The 23,535-nt window shown below is 43.1% G+C and overlaps 1 protein-coding gene across 2 annotated transcripts; it reads right to left on the bottom strand.

Moving 5' to 3' along the window:
* Positions 1 to 1,478: 1,478 nt before the first annotated feature.
* ZFYVE1 (zinc finger FYVE-type containing 1) lies at positions 1,479 to 23,077 on the bottom strand. 2 transcript variants are annotated; one of them, XM_081881585.1, is made up of 12 exons: positions 22,797 to 23,077; positions 21,050 to 21,864; positions 15,472 to 15,976; positions 13,516 to 13,730; positions 11,056 to 11,162; positions 10,144 to 10,252; positions 9,515 to 9,612; positions 9,288 to 9,405; positions 8,512 to 8,682; positions 7,500 to 7,704; positions 4,103 to 4,216; positions 1,479 to 3,600 (listed from the first exon to the last, which is right to left on the bottom strand). In XM_081881585.1, exons 2-12 carry the CDS (start codon positions 21,539 to 21,541, stop codon positions 3,368 to 3,370), a joined length of 2,367 nt encoding a protein of 788 aa, XP_081737711.1. In that variant the 5' UTR covers positions 21,542 to 21,864; positions 22,797 to 23,077; the 3' UTR covers positions 1,479 to 3,367. The 2 variants fall into 2 exon arrangements, with proteins under 2 accessions (XP_081737711.1, XP_081737712.1); XM_081881586.1 differs by having other exon boundaries at positions 7,524 to 7,704.
* Between the last annotated feature and the right edge of the window lie 458 nt (positions 23,078 to 23,535).

Here is a 23,535-nt window from a genome sequence, read left to right as displayed (position 1 = left end):
ATTCACCTGCTGAGCTTGTAGCCAGGGGTTCTGCAACAAACAGCTATGCATGCCTTTGGGAGGCAGAGACGCAAGAGGGCATCAGAGGAGGGAGGGAAGGAAAGAGGAACAAAGGCCAGTGTTGCCTGCAGCACCCCATCATTCAAGGCACCCTAGGGTGCCACAGCACACTGATTCAAAGCCACTGCTCCAATGGCTCACTTGAGGTGGTCTGGCTTTGGCTGGAAAAATACCTCAGTAATGTCTTTAAAAAAAAAAAAAAATATTTACACATGCAGCAATGCCAGCCCCAGGCTTTTTAATCACTTGAGGCAAAACATAAAATGGTGCACGTCCCCCACCTTTGCCACCACTTGAGGCAACCGGAGGTGGCCCAGGGACACTTCAGCGTGCTGAAGGTGATGCGGAGGGGGAAAGGAGGTTGGAGAGGAGCAGATGGCGACAGCAGTGGCCTTGCTGTTTCCAGGCAGCAGCCACAGGTGACAAACTCGGGAGGCAGCAAGTGACGTGCTTCTTGGCCTTCCGAGCTTCTTCCGAGCTCCTGTTCTGAGGTACCAGAGGGACCGTTCCCCCTCAGGGGGCGACTGGGATGACAGCAGCAGCACATATTTGCAGACAAAGGAGTGGCAAAGGTTCATGAGGATCCCTTCACCTTCCTTTCCGGATCTGCTGTCCATGGTGACTGCCTCAGGGTAATGCGTGGACAGGCCCTCCCTATTGCAGAAAGGATACTAGACTAAATGGGTCCTTGGCCTGAACCAGAAGACTCTCCTTATGTTTGAGGTGCAGGTAAACGCTAAACTCTGAAAGTCCTTGTGCTGGGCTTCCACAGCTGTGGCAGGTTAGCAGAATCCCACAAATGGTATTTCTCATAGAGAGCCCCAGTAGTTTGAAGTCTTGTTTCTTGCTAGAAAATTTTCTAGATTTGTTTGGTTTGCTACTGATACAGCTAATCTTTTATCTGAGGGGTTGTAGTCATTCAGATACCTAGCTTGTCTAGAAAAAAAGGCACCCTAATTATATTGATGCCTTGAGTCCTTTTGTATCTGGAGATTCCAATCTTTTACTTGGGTATGATTTTGAAACTAAGGGAAAGCAACCAGTTGCTCTTGGAAGCATAAACCTCCCTCTTGTTTCCAATATAATACGGAGTATTGCAAGGCCAAGCAAAATTACAGGTTCAACTTCCCCATCTCCTAAAAATTATGGCACGTTATTTCTACTTTGTGGAAACTGAGCCAGTTCTTAAAAGCATTGCCACTTATAAGCTTTCTCCACTTTCTAGAACAGCTAAGTGACTTAAGGGGAGAGGGGAGGGCAAGGAGAGAGAGTGAGATGGTGCTAACAGGCTTTCTGTTATCCCTCAGATACACTGAACCCACCATAGCACGCATTGTAGAAATGCAATAGCTGGCTTTAAGAGAACGAGGCTGTTCTGTGGTAACAACAAAACCCAGACAAGTCAACGAAACAGAAGCTTACAAGTGAAGATTTTATACAAGGAATGCCAAGGGTGGTCTCTGGGTGTGTAATAACATGGTAGAATACCTACATGCATGGAGAACATACAGAGGGCATGGACTACACAACAGGTTTCACTTGTATTTTCCACCACAGAGTCAAAAATAAAACACTTCAAAGTGCAGTTACCTAGGTTGAAAAATCACTACAAGATAACTTCTCCCACTTCTATCCCTTGAAGAAAAAAACCCCAAACCTAGTTTCTAGTTACAAAACACATATTAATCCCTGTAGAGTTTAGACAGCAGGAATGTACTACTACATAATCCAGTTCCATTTTGGCATGCAAGCCGGAAACTGTCTCTCCCTTCCCAAGACACAGCAAGATTAGGTAGATATACAGAAGAAATCAGCACACTTGTTCAGAAGGGATAGTCCTTTATAGCACTTAATTTCATATTACAGTTCTAAAATAGGGGTCAGTCATCAAGGTATACAAGGTTAGATTTTAATAAATGGGAAAAACAACAGTGCCAGGGTATTGTGCCTGACTTATCATGCCAAACTCCAGCTGTTATGAGTGACGACAAATCTCTGCCATGGGAATGTGCCATTCTCAGGAGTAAAAAGGAGAAGGATTCATTCTTCAAACTGACTGGGTTTCTGAAGGTCTCTTGTCATGGAAGCAGAGATCCACATCAAAGTCTAATGCGATAATTTTACTCAGTGGTTTGATCAGTGTCTCAAAGTGGTTCAATGCAGGGTTTTCTCCCTCCAAAAAGACAATCCCCCGATGTCATCAGAAGTACATCACTGTTTTCCAAGTTGGTTTATATGAGTGCTTTAAGGGTGGTTCACATAGATACTGCTAAGAATCTATACTTGGGACCATTTACAGAAGACAAGTGACTAAGATGCTAAGCAAACACTATACTGCAGGTTTGTGGGTCTTGCCTAGTACTTACCTTTGCTCTTAGCCTGAAGATTTTTGATGGGGGGGGCTGGGAAGAGTCCATCAACAAGGAAAACCAAGCATAGAGGAATGTGAACAAGAGAAATAAGGCCTCATCAGCCCAAAGTGAAGCTGAAATAGCTGTTAGAAGACCAGCTTTAAGTTTTGTGTTACATTGTTTGATTCCTCCCATACTTCCACTGCCTTTAGCGCATGGCCCTTCTAAGATTACCATCCTTTCTGCAGCAGCACATATTTTTATCAGGATCTGTACAGAGCAGCTTCCTCATTTCTCTGGCTGTTTTCAGCCATGAGGAAACTCCTTAGCTCTGGATGACAAGGCCCTATTAACAGAACAAAAGCCATCTGGGGTAAAATAAATATGGGTGATGGGAGTTCCAAAGGGTCAGACCCAAAAGCTTAGGACTCACTGTCTGAAACAGGGAGTATGAACAACGGTTAGTTCAAGGTGTATGGAACCAAAGCCTTTGTAAGTCTAAGATGCTGTAAACAAACAGCAAAATGCTTCACACAAAAGAATTCCAAGGCACTCAAGAAGCTGTATGTTTGACCCCCTTTACATTTCAGAAAACAGTTCTATTTACCTTTGCTTGTTTTAATTGTAAATCATCAATGCTTCATCAGCCAGCTGCATTCTTAGCATACTCAATAATATAGATATAGAGATACATACTTTAAACTGGTATATAATACACTGGATTTTTGGATTCCTCATTCTACTGCAAGCTTCTCCATACACCCCAAGTTGGGCAAGTCCTGCAGAACTTGTTAAAACTAGCTGTTCAGCAATGCTATAGAAATCCGCACATGGGGAAAAAGGGCCAGAGATCAGGAGCATGCACTCTGGCTGTAAAAGGTTAAAAAGGGTGACTTTTGTTTTATCTAACCCTGAGAAGCTAAGGTGTTATGGAGGACCCAGAAAGGTAGGTAGGGTTAAAGGTCACCGGGCTTTTTATTGCAATTAAAGCAGACTCTCACAGGATGATCCCAGCCACGGGAAGGGACAGCTCTGCGCTCCAGAGAGCACTCGTCACAGAAACCCTGGCCACAGGCACGGCAGTGGTGCTTCGACAGCTTGATATTGAATTCCTTCTGGCAACTGTGGCAGTGTAAGATTTCATGGTCGGGCACCCAGTAGGCAGGTCTGGCAGCATCCTTCACGAGACCTACAGAGAGTTAGGGGGGAAAACCCACAACACCATTTCTGTTTGTTGCCAATAAAGAGGAGGAGGGACTGTACAAAACCCACCTCTGCTTTTGCTGCCCTTAATGAAGGATTAAGACTAATCTATAGGATGGTTCAAGTAATTCTCAGGCTGTAGCTTATAAAGGATTAGTGAACAAGTTGTCGATAAGCCCAAGATTTCCGTTTTCCCTGCTTACGCTTTTGGGTGCAACCTTATGTATGGGAACCAGGTTTAGAGAATAAAACAACCTATTGCAAAGCTCTGCATCTTAGCATTAACTTGGTGGGGGAGAGGGAAGGATGGCAGTACCTGTGCAGATTCCCCACACCTGCCACCTGAAGAGCCCTGGTCTTCTGCTTCACTGGACTTCTTTTATTTCACTAAGTGCTACTTGCTGAGGGGGAAAGAAAAGCCTCCAATTCTATACATACCCACTGAACTGAGAAGCTAAAAGGTTTCTAAATGCACCAATAGAACTTACCCAACGGGATATCAATGGCAGTCACTACAGCTCCAAGAGTGTTCTGCACAGCTTCACCAACCTTCCTGGCAATCACTGTCCCCCCTTCCTCATCAGTTGGAGCCTCAGGCACATCTGCATGACAGAAGTTAGGGCTCAGAGACAAAGGCACAACTCCAGCCTAAGACACAGCTGTTCTATTTAGAATTAAAATTGATGTTCCCCCAGAAGTTGCAGCCAGCTGCAGTCAGTGGTTGGTCCCTAACCTGGCAGGGGACAATGACTGAAATCCACAGATCTTCCACACTGAGATCTTCACCAAAGGCTACCTCCCCAGGACGATTCCACCAAAAACTGTTTTGTGGGCAGAATCCATGAGTAAGAAGAGATGAAAGCTCACAATTTGCCTTTCTTGTTACTTTTACTTTCAGCTACTGCCAAGTGGGCAAGGCACAAAGCAGGGCTGTAGCCTCACAGTAGTGTGAGTAATACTATTGGGCTTCACTACCCTGTCAGTGGCAGAGGCTATCTGTGTGACTGTGAAGGTTTTCAAGGTAGCAGCAAATGAGGGGACTAACTGCCATTGGAAAATTTGCTATGATTTCTCATGCTTAGGCAACAAATTGTTCAATCTGCAGCTTACTTATCTGCCCATGCTTAAAGACATGGTTTCTACATGAGCATGAGTTGGAAATGAGCTGAAAATGGGAGAAACAGGTTCTCGATCCCCCTTTGTTTTATTTCAGGCTAAGTAAAGGTAAACGTAAAGGTAAAGGTAAAGGGACCCCTGACCACAAGGTCCAGTTGTGACCAACTCTGGGGTTGCGGCGCTCATCTCGCTTTATTGGCCGAGGGAGCCGGCGTACAGCTTCCAGGTCATGTGGCCAGCATGACTAAGCCGCTTCTGGTAAAACCAGAGCAGCGCACAGAAACACCGTTTACCTTCCCGCTGGAGCGGTACCTATTTATCTACTTGCACTGCATGCTTTCGAACTGCTATGTTGGCGGGAGCAGGGATCGAGCAACGGGAGCTCACCCCGTCGCGGGGATTCGAACCGCTGACCTTCTTCTGATCAGCAAGTCCTAGGCTCTGTGGTTTAATCCACAGTGCCACCCAAGTTCCACTTTCAGGTTAAGAGACCCTGTAAATAACAACAGGCCCATTATACCAGGGATAAAAGGGTGACTGGAGTTCTTTAATTCATTGTAATGCCATAGGATCCTTGAGACAGTCAACAAAAGTGTGTGATTGATTCTTTGGGATGCAAACAGACATGCCTTCAAAGAGGAGGAAGGTTTTTCTGCTGTGAAGGGAGCTCTGCTTTCAGAAGCAGCTGGCATGGTGGGGTAATGCAGCAGGAGTGCCTTCCTGGTACAGCAGCCCTGCTGCCAGCTACTGGCAGTGGCAAGATCAGGGATGTGTGGGTTCACTGGCAGAGCTAGTCTGGCACTCCCACCATTGCCCCAGCGAAGTCCTTGCCACACTGCCACCCTGTCCCACCCCACTGCACCAGCCATTCCTGTCTTCTTCCCTACCACCACTGCCACTCTTGCAATGTCACGTTACGCTTCCGGCGGATGCCTGCTTTGCAGGGTCGGGGGTCGGGGAGAGAACCTAAAACACAAGGATCTTGGCTACCCATCTCGTCAAACATTGGTTCAGTGCTTTAAAAATATTATTATTATTATTATTATTATTATTATTATTATTATTATTATTAATACAAGCTATGTGTTAAGCTTTATAAAACTGCTTTTGAGAAGGAAGTGGATTTGTGAATGACAGAATGGCTAGCCAATTGACACGATCAAATTCAGCATCTGAAAACCAGAACATCAGGACTTTCCTGCGTTTGATCGGAGCAGGGGAAGGTACATTTCACAACAGGCTCGCTGCTGAAATTGTTTCATCTGTACAAACACCATGATACCCCCTTGTTGAATCAACTCTCATTTATCCACAGGTGTATAAGCAACCTCTATAATATGTTCTCCTAGCTTGAATCATGCACAAGTGTCTTGAAATGGTATGTTACCAGAGTCATAAACAGCTCTGGTATAGCCCTGGGTAGGTTGCCCTCCAAGGTTGCACACAAGGATTCTCTAGTGAGCACCAGACTGAATGCTGCCACCTCCTCCCCTTGTAAGCTCAGCATGGTAGCAGCAGAGATGGGTGGCAGCACTCCGCCTGGTGCTCCCCAGCAATGTGCCAAGCAAAGCAGCTGTCTGCTGCCATCTTTATTAATCCAGAATGCCCTGGGAATTCTAGGGTAAGAAAAGATGATAGCTGCTGTGTTCAATTAGCTCAGTGCTCATCAGAAATTAAAACAAAACAAAATAAAGAATGACAGCATCAGCCCAGTCAGCTCTCCAGGGTCCATGGGCAACTATGATGAAAGTGTCGGTTTGGAACTGAGCAGCTTCAGGAGCAGAATGACAAGAAAGCACCAACGTCCTTCCTCTGGGGAAGCTACTCAGTACATACACACTGTTCTTCTCTATGGACATTAAATAGATCATTTTCTTACAACCAGTGAATAAATCCATTGATTCTAGGGTTAAAATGAAGGAGATTTAATTCAATCTGAATAGCGATTTCTTAAGATTTAGGTGAGTTGTTTTCCTGGAGGAAGAAGACTTCAATTGTAAATGCACTGAGAAATTTGGAAGCTAAAATTTATTATTATGCTCCATTTTGCTTTCTCATTATTCTGCTGTTTGGTGGAAATTGCCCTCTACTTTTGGATACAGGAAGGACCACAGGTGAGTGTCAGGCCCAAACTAGATGAATCACTCAATTGGAAGGGACAGGAGATCATCTTGCCTGATGCAAGAAATGCAGTGCTACCACATCCCTTATAGGTGGCCACCCAGCTTCTGCTTGAAACCTCTAATGAAAGAGATGAGATGTTGGAAATCCACAGCTAGATCCCCCAATTTATTTCATAAGCAACCAGAAGGCCCTAAATCAGAACATTCTCCCACCCATGGGGCAAATAGTGACTTTGGGATGTATTTAGATCAGGAGTTGGGAAGCCTTTGGTCCTCCAGATGTTGCTGGGCTACAATTCCCATCATCCCTAGCCACTGGCCATGCTTGCTGGGGTTGATGGGAGTTGTGGTTCCACAACAGGTGAAGGGCCAAAGGTTCCGCACACATTATTTAGATGATGCAAATAGCACAGGTTAACAGCTTCCTCCAGTGATGCCATCCCAATCCAACTCAGGGCCCCCATGGGTGCTTTTGAAGAATCAAAGCAAGACATCCAATCACAGATCTTCAACATCTCGCATAGCCTGACCTCAATCTCAGCTGGGAGATGACAAAAGGCAACAGGGACAAGCATTTAAAAGCACAACATGATACACCAACACACACACAAAAGGTTATAGGTTCCCCCCCCTTTGGTTCACACACCTACTATGGTCAGGATGGGATTACCTAACTGAACACCCCTGCCGTCATAGCAGCCATCGCATACTCGCACAGGTGTGGGGCCCCAGCCACGTTCGGGAACAGGACGGGTCTTGGATGAACAACCATCACAGAAACCTTCTCCACAAGCCCGACAATGGTGTTTGGTGTCATTATCTTTAAAAGAGATGCCACACTTTCTGCAATTCTGAAGGAGATAAAAAAACACGACAACAAGCCATTGGACTAAGTAGTTTGGTGAAAGAGGATGAAGAGGCATTTTTAGTCTTTCAGTCAGCTAAATTGGTGGTGGGAACATCTGGCCAGCAGGGAACTCAAGCCATATCATATCCACACCTGATACAGCATTGTGTGTGTGTGTGTGTGTGTGTGTGTGTGTGTAGACCAGGAGTGTCAACATGAATAAAATACTGGGTGGGCCAAGGTAAGCTCCACCCCGCATAATCAATCACAAGTCGCAGTGCACACACACCATTTGAATGGCAATGCCCATCAACTTGGGGGCCCCAACCTGCTCAAATATTTTGGGGGGGAGGCGCAAAGGGACCTTGCCCTAGGAGCTGGCTCCTATGGTGAGGACACAGCTCTCTGCTAAAGGCCTCCTGAGACAAGATTGGGCAAGGCAAGCAGGTGTGAAGGGGTCATTAGCATCTGCTACAGCCTCAGAGCTAACCACATGATGGACAAATTTCATTTTGTCATGAGGCTCAGGATTGGCACCTGCGTCAGAGGTGTCTGTGGCCCAGCTGTTGAGCCTTGAGCAGAAAGGCTTCTTTCTTTTTCCCTGGTGGGAAGCAGGAGAGTGAGAGCCCTCAAAGGAGGAGACTGCACACAGGGCTGTCTCACTATGTCTGCTGGAGGCAACAGATTTGTAGAACACAACAGAGGTATTTCATCAAACAATGAACCATTATTTCATCTCTTTGGAGAAAGAGAAGTAGGGGAAAGGAAAAGGACTTCTCAGCAGCATGCAAGTATGATGACTGCTAGATACCAGAATCTGGGAATTGGGTTTCCAGTAGGCTGGAGCGATTTGATCCGTCAGCCAAGAGGTCACTGCTTTTGTGGGTCCCAGGCTCAGTTCAGACACTGATTGTGCCATAAAGTTCATCCCGTCTATGAGGCGCTGTGCAGCATTGTTGTTGTCTTTCAGACTGCAATCCGTCTGCAACAAAAATGGATATTCACTACAATTAACATCTCATTGTGCCTGCCTGCTGCTGACCTGCTGACCTCTACCAAATGTTAGAAGATATACATTGTCTTTTATTTGGAGAAAGGAAGTGACTCACCGGTGCAACCACATAAGGAAATTAGACTTCTGTTACTGACTGGGACGCCCCAGATCTTCATGTAAATTCCTTAGAAGGAATTCAAAATAGGAGCTCTGTCTAGGGGCATGGAAGATCCTAATGCATGGCTCTGGTCCCTTCTCTCACTCTCTGCTTTGGAATGTGTGGCCTAAACACACTAGGATGGATCTTAATGGAGAGGTAAGGAGATGAACCAGGATGAATACAGAAAGTATTTCTTGAAGCTGGACAGGAGAGATCTGGTTTACATATTTCTCAATCCATGTCCCCAAGACACAACATGGTGGCATCAAACTTGGCTTTAATGACCTGGGCATGTAAAACTTCTTTCATCGCCAACATCTCCTGAAATGGGATGATTTAACACAACAGGGGTGGAATGCCTGCTACTGTGGCAGCCTAATCGTTTCCCCTTCAGTTAAAAGGACAAGAAACAAATGTATGCAAGTGGACTTACACCTGGCCAGATGTGCACAATTTCTGTCCTCACCACGGTATCCACAGGGTCTTGGTTGCCAAACCAGTACTGTCGGCTGCGGTACACAACTCCGCAGTTGGGGCACTCGATCACGTACCTGCAGTCAGGAAGGAAGAAGAGCTGGTCACTCAAGCATGCTCCAAGTGAAGAGAATGGGAGTAGGGAAAGATGAAGGGGGAAAACAGCTCCTCTGCTCCTGTACTCACCCTGACCAGGCATACTTGGCAAGTCCCATCCAAGGGGAATCAGTGGAAGCGGATGTTTTGGGCACCACTCTAACTTCATTCCCACGTTCATAACAGGCCTGGAATGCAAAATATCAATTAAACTCTTCCATTTACAATGAAGAGTCATGTGTTAGTTCCCCCAAAATGGAGGCAATGAGGAATGGTATGGTTTGAACATATGCACGAAAACATTAACAGCATTAAAACTAGGAACTCGCTGTTCTTCAGTAGACAGTGGGTGCCAGAAAAGAGGCCAGGGAAAACCCTGGTTCTTTCTAGCCCAAAGCTGTGAAATCTTTGACCCACCCAAAGTGAATTCACAGCCCAGCAGAGGCTCAGAGATCCTCTTGTTTCTGCCTCCAACTGCAAACATAGATGGGTTGTGTAATGTACAGAGGGAGGAGGATGCAGAGTTTGCTCCTTAACCTCTTCAGGTAAGTTGACAAAACTTCCAAAATACAGGGAATACCCATCACAGGTTGCAAAGCACCTTCCAAGCTACAATACATGGATTGATGGGCTACATTCATCTTAGCAGGTTATAAGCTATGCAGGCTCTTCTTGACAACCTCCAGTACCAGAAGCTCTCTTTCACTTGCTCCACTCACCTTGCATGTAAACACTCTGTTATCATACTGATGGGTGTATCTACACCGATTCTTGGCTTCATGAGGTACCCCTTCTTTTGAATGGTTCATGCTGTTTTTACATCCACACCTGGAGTTTCAAAGCAAAGCACATAAATACTCAGAAGGCAGACTGACCGGAAGCTCCCTAGTGGATCTCTTAGGCTCCCAATCATTCTTTTGCAGTTGTGGCTTGCATTGGTTGCTCTTTACAATTAGAAGTCACATGCAAGCCACACTGCTTCAGCTGGGAGTCAGATCAACCTTATGTCAGATGACTGGCAGATGCCCACCTGTCAAATGTGGCCCATGGGTTGTTCGTTACAATTGGATCTGGCCCACCAGCTAAAAGTGGTTCCCCACCCCTGATTATATAGATTCCAGGTTTATGATGTTACCCAATGCCTTACACACTAAATATATATACAGTGGTACCTCCGGCTGTGAACGGGATCCATTCTGGAGGCCCGGCCGCATCCCGAAAACGTTGTAACTGGAGACGCTCTTCTGTGCACGCACATGGCACAATTGAGAGCTTTTGCGCATGCAGCGAAACCCAGAAGTGTATGTGTTTGCAACCCAAAGTTTACGTATCCAGGGGGATACGTAAGCAGAGGTACAACTGTACAGTAATGTTGGATTTTATTTAAAGATAATAAGATCGTTTCAGAAGCAGTGTTCTCCCAACAACACAAGAAACAAAGCAAATTCCCAACATGAATAACCAACCACAGAATTTCTCACCCAAGTTTTACTTAACAGTGACATTGGCAACTCCCTATTTAAAATGGGCAATGACTGGGTTGCTTGTAACATGGTCATTATATTGTAATATATAGCATAATTCTGACACTGTAGATCTTATTCAAATAGTGTTCTTCCCATTCCACCTACCCGCAGCTGAGACATACGGAGGAACAGGTGAAATACTCGTCTGGAAAGAAGGAGCTGTGGGCCATCTGATCATCTGGGATCTCACCGCAGAACCTATCACTCAGTGCCTGCAGAACACACAGAGAGAAACCAGCAGTGAGTATAGAGCTAGCGGGACATCAAAAAAACACCAACTTTTATGGAACAGTATAGGAGTGTGAAGCGCCTCTTATGTGTCAGATCAGGGCATGGAACATTTTCGGCCTGGCATGTCAGATCTTTCTCTCCCCGCACCCTGCAAGCCAACTTTAACAGATGCACAGAGCCACTTCCCTGACAAGTATCTGATGGTTCCACGAATCTGTCAAAACTGAACTGTGAGGGAGAGGTCTGCTTTGCCTGCATGTTCCCCAAAGGAAACACAACACCTAGCAGGACAGAACTCTCTGCTCACAAGCAGATGAGCGGAGGGTACAATCCTGCCCTCTGCAAGGGTCTGCTGTCAGTGAGTTCCTCCTCCACTGTAGGGAGGACTGACGAGGCTCTCTCCTGTGGCGGATATATATCGTGATAGATTGAGGCCTTGTGATGTTTAGCTGGTGATAGATTGTGATGTTGAAAACCAGATATTGCCCAGCCCGATCTTCAACAAGGATGGAAAGACTGTCAAAACTGTTAGGTTCTAGCCATATTGCCATTCATTTATTCTTTTCATAAACCACTTTGAGGTTTTTATTACAATTAAATGGTATATAAATTTCATAAAATAAAAATAAATCATAAAATCCAAAATTTCCAGGAAAGAGAAAGAGAGGCAAAGAGCTTACTCCTACATTGGCAGCCTATTGGCAGGAATTTCCCTGAATGTTTTGTAAGCAACTTCTCCCCCCATCCCCTGCTCACAAAGATTGAATGTAAAGATTGCAAAAGCACCAAGCAGACCCTGGAAACCTTTTAGACTACAGGGGTATCATTGCCTGGCCATTACATGCATTTTGGGAGAAGCAAACTCCTCCCTGCTGCACAGTTATTAAAGCCACAAAATCTCTCTTTGGTTCAGCAGGCGAGAACCGTAGATTAAGACAGTGCAACTGATTGCAATTCAGATGAGAAACTTTTCTTCTGGCAACAAAACATTAAATACCTCATGATCAGAAAGTGTATACTTCACACTGCAACATCCATAAATAGATAAGCCATGAATGAATAATGAACATTAAAACCATGGGTTTTACTCTTCACGTACTGTAAAAATGCCTGTCAAATCATAAACTGAACAAGGAGGGGTTGTGGAAAAGAAGAGTTCGGCTGCAATGCCATGCACAATTTCCGGGAAGTAAACCCCACTGAGCACAGCGTAAATAATCATAGGGTTCTGAGAGAACATGTTAAGGTTTGTGTTGTTAATGACAACACCACAATAAATGTAGGAGCGGGATTGTAGGGAAGAAGTCAAAAAATACATCTTCTCATTACATGGGAAAGATCTAATTGCATAATAAATGCTCAGCGGAGGATGTGTTGCGGTAAAACTTCTAATTGCATACATATAAACTCTCTCCTCCAAAAACATATCCATCCTCATTTTAAAATACTCAAGCATTTGCTCACACACTTTCCCTGACAGCCACTCAAGACTCTTACATTGTCCCCTGAAGAGCTGTGCTCTTGACCTCCACTAGCTCCAGATGTTACATCTTTGCTATCTACAGATGAAAAACCATTTAAGGAAACTGAGGGAAAAAATCAAGGCAAGTCAGAGAATAGGTTGTTGCCTGGAGACCATGTCCTGACTCTCAAGTTACCCTGGCAACAAGAAGGATCTTTCCATTGTACTACAGCAGCTTAGTCCTGCCTTGCTTAGCCATTTATGGTGCATTACTACTAGTAGAAGTACAGTGTCTGTAGAAACTACGTTTGTAAACACTGGGGGGAAGTATTAAAGAGAGATGGGCTTGATGAAGTACTCTTTTCACCTACTCCACAAAGCCAGTCCAAAGTTTCTTCTGGCCTTTTTTTAAAAGAAGAAAACAACTCACAGAAGCTGATATGCCCTAGGCAACTGGAATAGTCAGGAAGTACAAATCAGACCTCAGTGTTAGTTGTAAGCCTGCCAATGTCCTCAATTTCCCTCGGTGTCAGCCTAACTGGAGGCGGGGTGTCCATTTTCTCTTGGCATGGCTCACTTGCCGTACTGTTCTGGATCTGCCTACTCTTCAGGAGCTCTGATACACTGTCTACTCCGGTCAACTCTCATTCTTTGCTGTTTGCTTTATATTGTGGATAGGAGGAGTGTGGGTGACCCTGCTTTGGGACGGGGGTTGGACTTTGATTGCCATCAGGTCCCTTAGAACAACTAAGAATGAAACTGGAGGAATTGGCAATTTGAAATATAGCCACCTGCCCCCAGAGCTGCTGGCTGTGATGACAGAATCTGTGGTCTTTGTATAGAGGAACAGTAATTCACCATCTTACACTTACTTTGAGTGCCTTGTAGATAACTCCAGGAGGCCGGGGAGAACGGGTTGTATTGTTTTCTAGCTGCTGCTCCACAGCATGCCTGAGCCCAGAGAAATCCGTTGGGGGGTTATGTGTCCTTGTTCCTTTGTAATGGATCGAGCTGAAGGCTTCAGGGAAGAGCCCAAGTTTCCGGAACCGATCCTGGACAAGTTTCTCAGGCACCTCAGAAGGGTGATCTAAAAGATTCAATCACTTTAGCTATATTATCGTGAGGTTTGCACACGTATTTACTTTTTTTTACATACATATTTACACGTATTTGCATGTGCATTCTTGATCAAAACAATGAATTCTCTCCTAAATAATAGGAAACACCTAGAGCAAAGCATAGGCTGGACCCAAAGGTTACCTTCCTTTCCCAGAAACAACATTTCTTTGAACACAAGGGCCTTCAATCCAATGGAGGGGCAATTTCTTCCAATCCCTGCAGCTCCACCACCACCACCCTGTCACCTATGCTGTTCTGGAGTAGACTGGAGAGAAGGGGGGAGGCTGCTAAAAAAACCAGCTGCCCTTTTCTATTAGCAGATGACAGGATCACGGGATCCAACTCCATGCTACCAGCACATACCTTAAAAAAATGTGGCTTACAAATTGTTAACCTAAATAGATTATTAGAGGAAAGAAATGGGGAATAGGAAAATAAGCCCTTTATGGGAAATCTTACTATCAATATTACATCATTATTTAGATGCAGGTCTGTAGAAATTTTAGTGCCATTGCCTTCAGTTGTATTGATGACCTACTAATGGGGTCACATTGGTTTTTTTAAAGTGTATCTGCTGCAAGGTGCAACTGATGAAAGCCTCCTCCTCCTACAACAGCATAAACTACTTGTACTACCACGGTCTATAAACAAGGGATTTTTAATTTATATAATACTGCTTATTTTCTTGTGTGCACAAGCGGTGGTAGAGCTTTTGGGGTGTGTTTTTTTACTACTCTACCTATTTCTGTAAAATCAGTGGCAATGACAAAGAGGGTGTTTTCCATTATACTCCAAAGATGGCAGAATCATCTCCTGCAAGAAAGTTCCAGGAACATGTTCTTGAAACTCTTTTCATTCAGATTAGATCTCAGCTGCTGAATATACCAGCTGGACCACTTACCACTGCTCTTTAAAATGCTTATTTGACTGTCTTTACTGTTTACTGCTTGTTTTATTAATTTACATTTTGTTGTTGTTGATTATATTGTTGCTTCAGAGCTCTGAAGCATCTTATTGAAAGGCAGATTTTTAAAACTTCTTAAATAAAACAAAATAGTTTCTGCATCTTTGTCAGTTTTTTGGTTGTTTCACTGGTCCAGAGCTACTGGTAATGCTCAGCAAAGTCAGTCCACAGGGAATTCCTTTCCTTTTAGTGAGGGGCTGATACCATGGACATACATACTGCCAAGCTTTTTATTTTTTAAAATATGTATAAAAGTACTCTATAATGTGCAAGCAGGATTTGCATCTGTTGCATAATTTAGTCTGCTTCTGTTAGGTATCAAGGGAAAAACTATGGAAGACAATGAAGCCATGCTTCCTGCCACTGGAAATTCTGATCAACCCTGCCTCTGGTTTCTGAGATTTCAACAGGTGGTATACACATGCTTTCAGCCCTAGCTTTGCAGCTAGATTATCTAGAAACTTCCTTCTTCTCCTTGCTTTTAAGAAAAGGATGATGAAATGTGATCCCAAATGCCATATTCTCAAAAAATACACATAATCCAAGCTAACTGGCTTATGCTTTGCTATTTGCCAGATGCAAACTCCCTGCATGTTACCTCTCCACCTTCTATATTCTAGATAGTGAGCTAAGTCAGCATTCAGACCCCAAATCTTCCACGTGGCAACACCCAACTCTGGCTGTGTTATGATACAGATCCATCCCAAGTGATTGACATTGCAGCAACCGACTTGCGTCTACTCACCAGCACCTAGTAACTGTGTGTATACAGTCTCGTGGAAGATAATGACTCCAGGGCCCAAAGTGGATAAGGGAACATCCAGGCCACAACGGGCTGTGGTTGCCTTCAGTTCTTTGGTGAAGTGTTTTAAGTAGGCCTCTGAGGCATCTCCAAGAAATTTGAAGAGATCGTTGTGAAGTCTGTCAGCATGAGTACGGTAGATGATAAGGTCCGAAATAGCCAAGACCTTCAGAAGCAGCCGGGTCCTCTGACTCAGGTTGACAGTGGCCCCCAGAAGACCCTCTGTGTCAATCACCACCATTTTGTGGACAGGGTCATAGGCTGCCCAAACCCCTACCGTACAAGACTCCTGAGCGGGAGATGTTTTAAAAACCTCACGACCGTAGAAGAAAGTGTGGTTAAGGGTATGAGATTTGCCATCCCCAGTGTTCCCAAAAATAGACACCACCTTTACGTGCTGATCAGGTTTGCAGTCCAGTTTCCTGATAAATTCGTCTTCGTTTGCCACCTTCCAAAACAAGAAGAGAAAGATTGCGTTAGAACTTTTTAATGGAAAGAACCCACTGCTGAAATGGTGCTGCTTCTTGGACATGACTTGTAACTGCAAGTGACATTCTTTTAGCCAGTAACACTCTGAGATACTGGTGCCTGCTAAAAACTTTTTTGTTTAGGCAAGGCATGGATGGTAACATAGCTAGCCCACACAGGAATATTTGGATTTCTTATCCTGCCTAAGGATGTCACATCTTAGCAAGAGGGGCAAAAAACTTAAATGACTGGGCAAGGATTTATTCCTTTACTCTTATGCTATTTTAAAATTCTTAGCATCTACATATCATTCTGTTATTATATTTGAGCGTAGTTGAACTATGCTGTTATCTTACCTCCAGGAAAAAATATGATCCAATCATAGATTCTTTGCCACTTTAATTACATACAACTGACATACATTTTTCCAGTATGGAGTGAGCCAATGAAAATGTGAACTAAAACTCTGAACTATTAGAGGGGGGGGTCATATATGAATGGATGTCATGTATTTTCTTGTCCAATCGCACCATCAATTTGACTTTGTTAATGAGATATGAAATTATACATATAATTTGAAGCATATATCAGATAAATTGTACCATCTTTCTTCTCCTTAGCAGGACTCCTCTACACCTAACAACTGCGTGATAAACAAAATTTAGCGGACGAGGCTTTTCTTGGCAAACAGCTGAAGCAAGAAGAAAAGTTTCATCTGGTATGTTTCTGCTTGTCTTGCAGCCTTTAAAAATGGTACAGCAATTCTCCACAATGTACACTATTTAAATGAAGGTAGATATTTTGAGGGGGAAGCCACACCTGAATTCTCTTCTACTTCTTTGAGGCCATTAGAGAAGCAGACTCTCCAGGTTGCAAATCGGCAACCTTAATTGTTAGGGATCCACTTTCAATGTCACCATTATGTTTATTAGAAAAGAGAACAGATGTGCTGCTAAGCCATAACTGAAGGCCTTATAGCCAAGCCATGGGAAGGTTTGTCCTCACTGAAGTCAAATACAAGCTTGACATTTATTGCATTAGAAAACAGCTCCACACACCAACCCACTACTGATGAAACGGCTAGAAACAAGGACAAATGGGATAGAAAACTGAGTCTGCATCCTACAAAAACCTTCTTGGGAGTATGCCCTGTTGAACAGAGTGAGAGTCACTTCCGAGTACACCTGCTAGGGTTGTGTTGTTAATTCAACAATTTTTGTAGTTGCATCAGAGAGATACCTCTTTCAAAAGAACTTACAACTTTAAAAAGATATAAAACAGTAATAAAAAAAGAAAATCCAAGACAGCATGACAGTCAAGCTATAAAAGAGCTAAAAACAGCACCCCAAAATAAAGTTAATAGGTAAATCATTTTTAAAAAGCTTTCTCTAAAAGGATATTCATAACTGCTTGTTGCCCATGAGCTATGACACCCTTGCTCCTAAGGAGTCTTATTCAAAGTCAGTGGAACTGCACCAGTTTATACAGTAAATGAGTTATTTTCAATCTGACCTGTAGATGAGGAACCACACCACCAACTTCTCTAGAGATGGAAAGGCCTGGGGAAAAAATGGAAAATTGGGAGAAAAACCAGGGGTTTTTTTTCCGTTTTTTTCCAAACGGGGAAAAAACAGCTTTGGGGGGAAAAACAAAAAATGGGGGGACTGGTTTCCCCCCAGTTTTCCAGGTTTTTTTCCAGGCCTTCCCATCTCTAGACTTGCCTAAGAAGAGAACAGAAGTTACAATGCATTTTACAAGCCTGTAAGCTTTCACACTGTTGTTAGGGCTGCCATTTTATTTCACTTGTGCTGTTCTTCTGCCTGCAATAGCAACCTCATACCCAGAACCCCACCCAGCTACACTTTTCCTTATCTCTGTAACAGAAAAAGCTTTACCTCAGTGTCAGTCACTAGCATTTGACTATACAATAGAAACAGTATAGATGGATAAGGGGAAAGTTATTCCCTTATCACTAAGTATGGAAACTGACAATGGATGCCTTACTTAGGAAGTGGCCTTATACCTAGTCTGGTTATTTGGTCCCTCTATTGTTTGGTGTTAACAGTCCTCCAGGGTGCCAGACAGGGGGCATTCTCAGCCCCACCTAGTCAGTCAGTCAGATTTGTTTGTTAGAAAGCATTGGTCATAAATGTCCAAAAATGGTACATGTGGTGAATCCATAGTGAATTTGATGCAGGAATCAACCCTGTTCATCCAAGTAAGAAATTCCAAAACACCCAAATTCTGATGAGCAATGTTATAAAAATATGTCCTACTTAGAAACAACCGCAATTTTGAACAAAGAGAAAAATCTACATGTACACTGCATGGCATATTATGGTAGATAATATATCACTGATGATATATATCAGTGTGGGTTTAAATAGTGGTGTTTGGGAATTTCTTACTTGGATGAACACAGTTGATCCTTGCATCACTAGTGCACATGGATTTTTAATAGATATAATTTTTTACTTATAAATCACACTGACAAATTTGTGTAAAAAATACAGTAAACCAAGTGACAAGAGTTATTATAGGATAAGAGGTCAGTTCAAAAGCAGAGGGGAAAAAACCTTTTCAGGTATATTAAATGTAACAGAATACCTTTCCCTATTAGACATATTGTACTGAAACACGGATACTTAATATAAGATACTCCAGGATTTGCCTGTTGTAGGATATTGGATCTTTAAATGTGAAGAACAAAATAGTATATTTAGTTACAGTTTACCACATGAAACCCCTTATTACTAAAGGATATTTTAACAAAGTTAATATTCCAGATCTGTACAACCTGTACAAACAAAACATTTTTTTAATCCTAAAGATGGTAAAGCTTTTGTTTTACGGGAATTCATTACATGTCACCTCACATATGTAATCTATGTGATTGCATATCCTTGTCCACGTGTATATGGAGGAACATATGGAGGGGAAAAAGTTGAATTTTGGAATTATGGATCATTGAGCAGTAAGATCACAACCAGAACAACTGAAACTTTATTACTTCCATATTTCATGGTATACAACCATACACCGTAGCATTTGAAGTTTTTTGCAACTGAGCAAAAATTTCAAATCCTCAGCACTATTACTCAGCAGGAGTCATATTGAATTGATACATTAAAGACAGTTTCTCCCAATGATTTAAATTAAAGATTTGATTTCACAACATTTCCGTAATAAGGTCAATGTTATACTACGCCTTCCCACTTTGGATATATTTTTATGGGCATTTATGTTATTTAAAACTTGTATGGAAGAAGTATATCATTGTCCTGTCAAAGGAGTGAAGGTTGTCCAGCTGACAAAACAGAGAAGTGATAGTAGGATAGTTTCCTTAGGCCAGTAATGTTACAGTAGTATTTCAGACAGCTTGTTTTGTTCTAACTACTGAAGCACATTTAGAAACCAATAAATATGACTTCTTGTTGTTGTTATTTTAATGTGATAAAGCAGGGAACTAATGTACCTTATAGGCAATAATTTTTCTATAAAAGAAAATACTTTTAAGTTAGAAGAACTGCAGCACACAGCTATCTAGGAAAAACAATTGCATTATATAATTCAAGTTGGAATCCGTCTAAGAAATGTAGAAGTTGTTTTTCATCTGTGGAGCTTGAAAATGGATGTTTTACGGGTGATTTGTAGTATATGTTATTGTTGTAGATGGTTGATAACTTTTATTATTAACACAGTATGTGGACTATTTGGATATAATTTGGGTTCCCATTTGTTGTGGAAACACAAACATGATCTTAAAGGCATATTACAGCTGAGAGTGTGATTTTGGCAAGACTCTACAGGAACTCATCGTTCTCTTTGAAGCTCTTTACTTATCTGCTCAACCTCAGCCTCCCTTTAATTTCCTTATACCAAGTAGGTTAACTCTTTCAATGGATTGCAAAACTAAGAACACTGTAAGTATGATGATTGACTGCCATGATAGTCTTGAGGTCCAGCAAACAGCACTCTCAAACCTGAATAGATTATGCAAGACACAGTGCAGAAAAACAGAACTATTATGCAGCCGCCGTTACAAAAGAAATTGGAATGAAGGTTCAATTCTGACATCCAACAAATCAGCAAGTATCTGTCTTTTTACATCTTAACCAACTTGCATTGGTCATACTTATTGCAGTTCAAAGCTGCTTGTGGATTTTGGAATTCAAATCCTAAGATCTCAACTCCTCTAGCGGCCAGACCAAAGGTTCCTTCTGTGACATCAGAGCAGTTAACCCAGTGGCAGCAAGAAGACTTATGATGCCTCTGCCTACTGTGATGTCATAGCAAAGAAGCCATTGCTTCCTGACTTCAGTGTATGCTACAAACTACAGAAGAGTTTCTCTGTTAGGACAGATTTAAGTGACTTTGACCATGACCTCATTTGTATGTATTTGAACCAAGTGGCTTTGTTAAAGTTTGCAAGTTGAGGAGTGGGAGGGAAAGTGGGTGGGTGAAGGAAGAAGGGGAAACTGATTTTGCCATTGCTAATACTTGTTATATGCGCTATATAGGAGGGAGGTAGAGAGAGAGACAGATTTAAATGTAAGGCACATATGTAGAGGCTCTCAAAAAAAAAAATTCTTTAAAGACTGAATTGAGGCTGTAATGTTAGCTACTTACCGTGCATCTTGCCCACTCAAGAAAGTATCCACCACACAACTGTCAAGTTGAAAAGTCACAAAGAATAATTCTATACTACAGTGATACCTTGGGTTAAGTACTTAATTCGTTCTGAAGGTCCGTATTTAACCTGAAACTGTTCTTAACCTGAAGCACCACTTTAGCTAATGGGGCCTCCCGCTGCCGCCGCACCGCCGGAGCATGGTTTCTGTTCTCATCCTGAAGCAAAGTTCTTAACCCGAGGTACTATTTCTGGGTTAGCGGAGTCTGTAACCTGAAGCGTATGTAACCTGAAGTGTATGTAACCCAAGGTACCACTGTATATCATTGGGTTTATTCCCCCCAATATGATGCTGCCTTGAGTCCCTCAGATAAATCATGCAGATTTAATTGTCTGCCTTTCAAAAGTCACAACATTTCTTACCTGGATCTCCTCTGTTTCATCTACCAACAGGAAGCTTACAACGTTTTCTGTCATCTTCTTCCTCTTGGTCTCCTCATCCATCCCCTCCTCCTCCTCGTGAGATTTGTCACCATGGTAAACAGTAATGGGGTGCTTCCTCTTGTTTCCACCCGCATGTGTCCTCTTCTGACACTCTACACAGAGGTTAATTTTGCATGCTTGGCATCTTATTGCTGCCCTCTGTCTGGAGTTTATGATATTGCTCTGCATGATATTCCCACTGGCAACCTTGCAGGTGTCACAGTATGGGACATGGCCGGCTTTAATTCGGGTCCGTTCATGGTTTCGTAGCCTTTCCTGCCTGTGTAGTTCTTCTTCACACCGCTGGCACTGCAGGCTTCCACACTCATCGCACTCAAAGGTTGCTTCATCTGTGCCACTGCAAGCATAGCTTTCCTGGCACAAAAGGGCAGTATTCAGTCCCTTATCAGCTGTTGGAGGCTGGGCACTCATTTTCAGAAATTTTACTGTTAGCTTTACAATTTTTAAACAGATATGTACATTGGTTTTCCAAAGGATTAGAATTTGTATTTATCTTAACATTGAGGAAACTCTGCATATGTTGATATTTCTATTAAAGTATGTGTCCGTCTTGATTTTCTCTCGTCTATAATGGTATCATCATATGCAAAGCCAAGGTAAACACTGCAGCTTTCCACAATTAAGGACAGGCCCAAATGAATTATGGGCTTAAAAGTTCACACTGAGGTTAGATATGTGTAAGAAAAACAAGGATATGTTTCTAAAATGCAAGCCAGATCTTTTCCCTGAAAGGCCTGAAAAAGAAATAGGAAAAAGATTTATAAAGATAACATCAGTGGTTTTATATTTTTTAAAAAATCAACAGAAAATTCAGACAATATTAGTAAACCTTGTGCTTTCCTGTCACAATTCAACTCCTCCTGAACAATGCAAAGCACTTGTGGACATTTTCTGCATCTATGTTTTTTGCAAAACAAGGAATGTATTTGTCTGCTCACAGCAATGCTATCTCAGACAAGATCTTTATTTCAGCTGCAATTATATCTGAACAAGCTAAAGTTCATCACACAAAATAAGCAGAAGGGCCTTTAAAAAAGTAAGTGGCATAGGCCCCAATTCTATGTATATTCACTCTGTATACAATTCTATGTATATTCACTTAAGTCTGACTTAAGTCTGGTGGCAGTATATAGGATTACAGCCTTAGGAAGCACGGAAACAAATCTGAACAGGGAGAGCCACATCAAAGCGCCACATATTTTTAAACCCTACTGTCTGGGTTTTTATTTTCCCCAGCGGTGAGTATCTACTTACCTTAAATTAGGACAATAATAAATGACAAACGTAAGTCAAGCAATGTTTAAGCCAGCAAACGGGGTGGGAGGAAGGGTAGGTGTCTTACAGTAAGACCATTCCATCTGTTTACATTTGTAACTTATTTGCTTCCAAAACAGGACCTTCTGCCTTAAAGCACAATAAATATTTGTCTGCCCATATTGCCTAAAAAAGGGCAAAACATATACCTAACGAGCTGCTTACTTAAGGTTACTTTAACTCACAATAGGAAAATATTGCTATATACTAAACATTTCTTTTAAACTAGTAGATCTTCTCATAAACAACAACGGGGTGGGGAGGAAACAGAATAAACGAAACGACAGGGTCTGCCTAGGAGTAAAATATCCCCCCAACCTCCCGATCTATTGTTTACAAAAACAGTAGGCACCTTCCTCCTCCTCTTCCTCCCTGGAAGTCTTAGTGACTAAGTAATCAGATCACAGTCTCCTCCTCCTCCTCCTCCTCTGAGCTTCAAGGATCGAGCTGGGCAGATCCTTCCTCTCCCCCGCAGGGTTAGGGCTTAGCTCCCACAGTGCCTGAGCCCCACCATGTAGACCTGGGACCCCCTAGGAGGGATCGGGGCCAGTCCAAAGCTCTTCTCCTTCTCCCCTTGTTGTCAGTCTTGATCAGCTGATCGCAGGGAACTTCAGGGTTATTTTTTTTTCTAAGACAGGAAGGCGAGCGGTCGAGGGGGGAAAGGCCGGGTGCATTGTGGGAATCGTAGTGCTCAGGGGGCGGCGCTTCAACGCGTTCGGAGCGGGGGCAGAACTACATGTCCCAACATGCACTGCGGAGAGAAGTTGAGCCGCCTTGCACAGCATCCCGGGAGATGTAGTTTCAACAATCCCTGGGCTCGTAATTGTGACAAGCCGCGGCGGCGGAGTGAGGTTTCGTAGGAGGAGGAGAATGCATGGATGGGTGTGATGTGGCGTAACGTGTTGTGTAACGCGGAGGGATAAAGAGAGATTATCGGATAGGGGTGGAAATTCGCATAGATGTAAGCTCTTCGCCTTTATGGAATATTAGGGTTGACTGCGGCGCACCTGGGAGTTCAGTTTGGCTAAGGGAGCAAAGAGGAGGTTGCAACAGAGCCCCATAAAACTCCCCTCTGGTTTATTCCCAAAGCG

This window comes from Podarcis erhardii, assembly GCF_964252035.2.
Source record: "Podarcis erhardii genome assembly, chromosome: 1".
Classification (NCBI taxonomy): Eukaryota; Metazoa; Chordata; class Lepidosauria; order Squamata; family Lacertidae; genus Podarcis; species Podarcis erhardii.
Note: the sequence above shows the minus strand (reverse complement) of the source record. Positions and strands in the feature narration are given on the sequence as shown.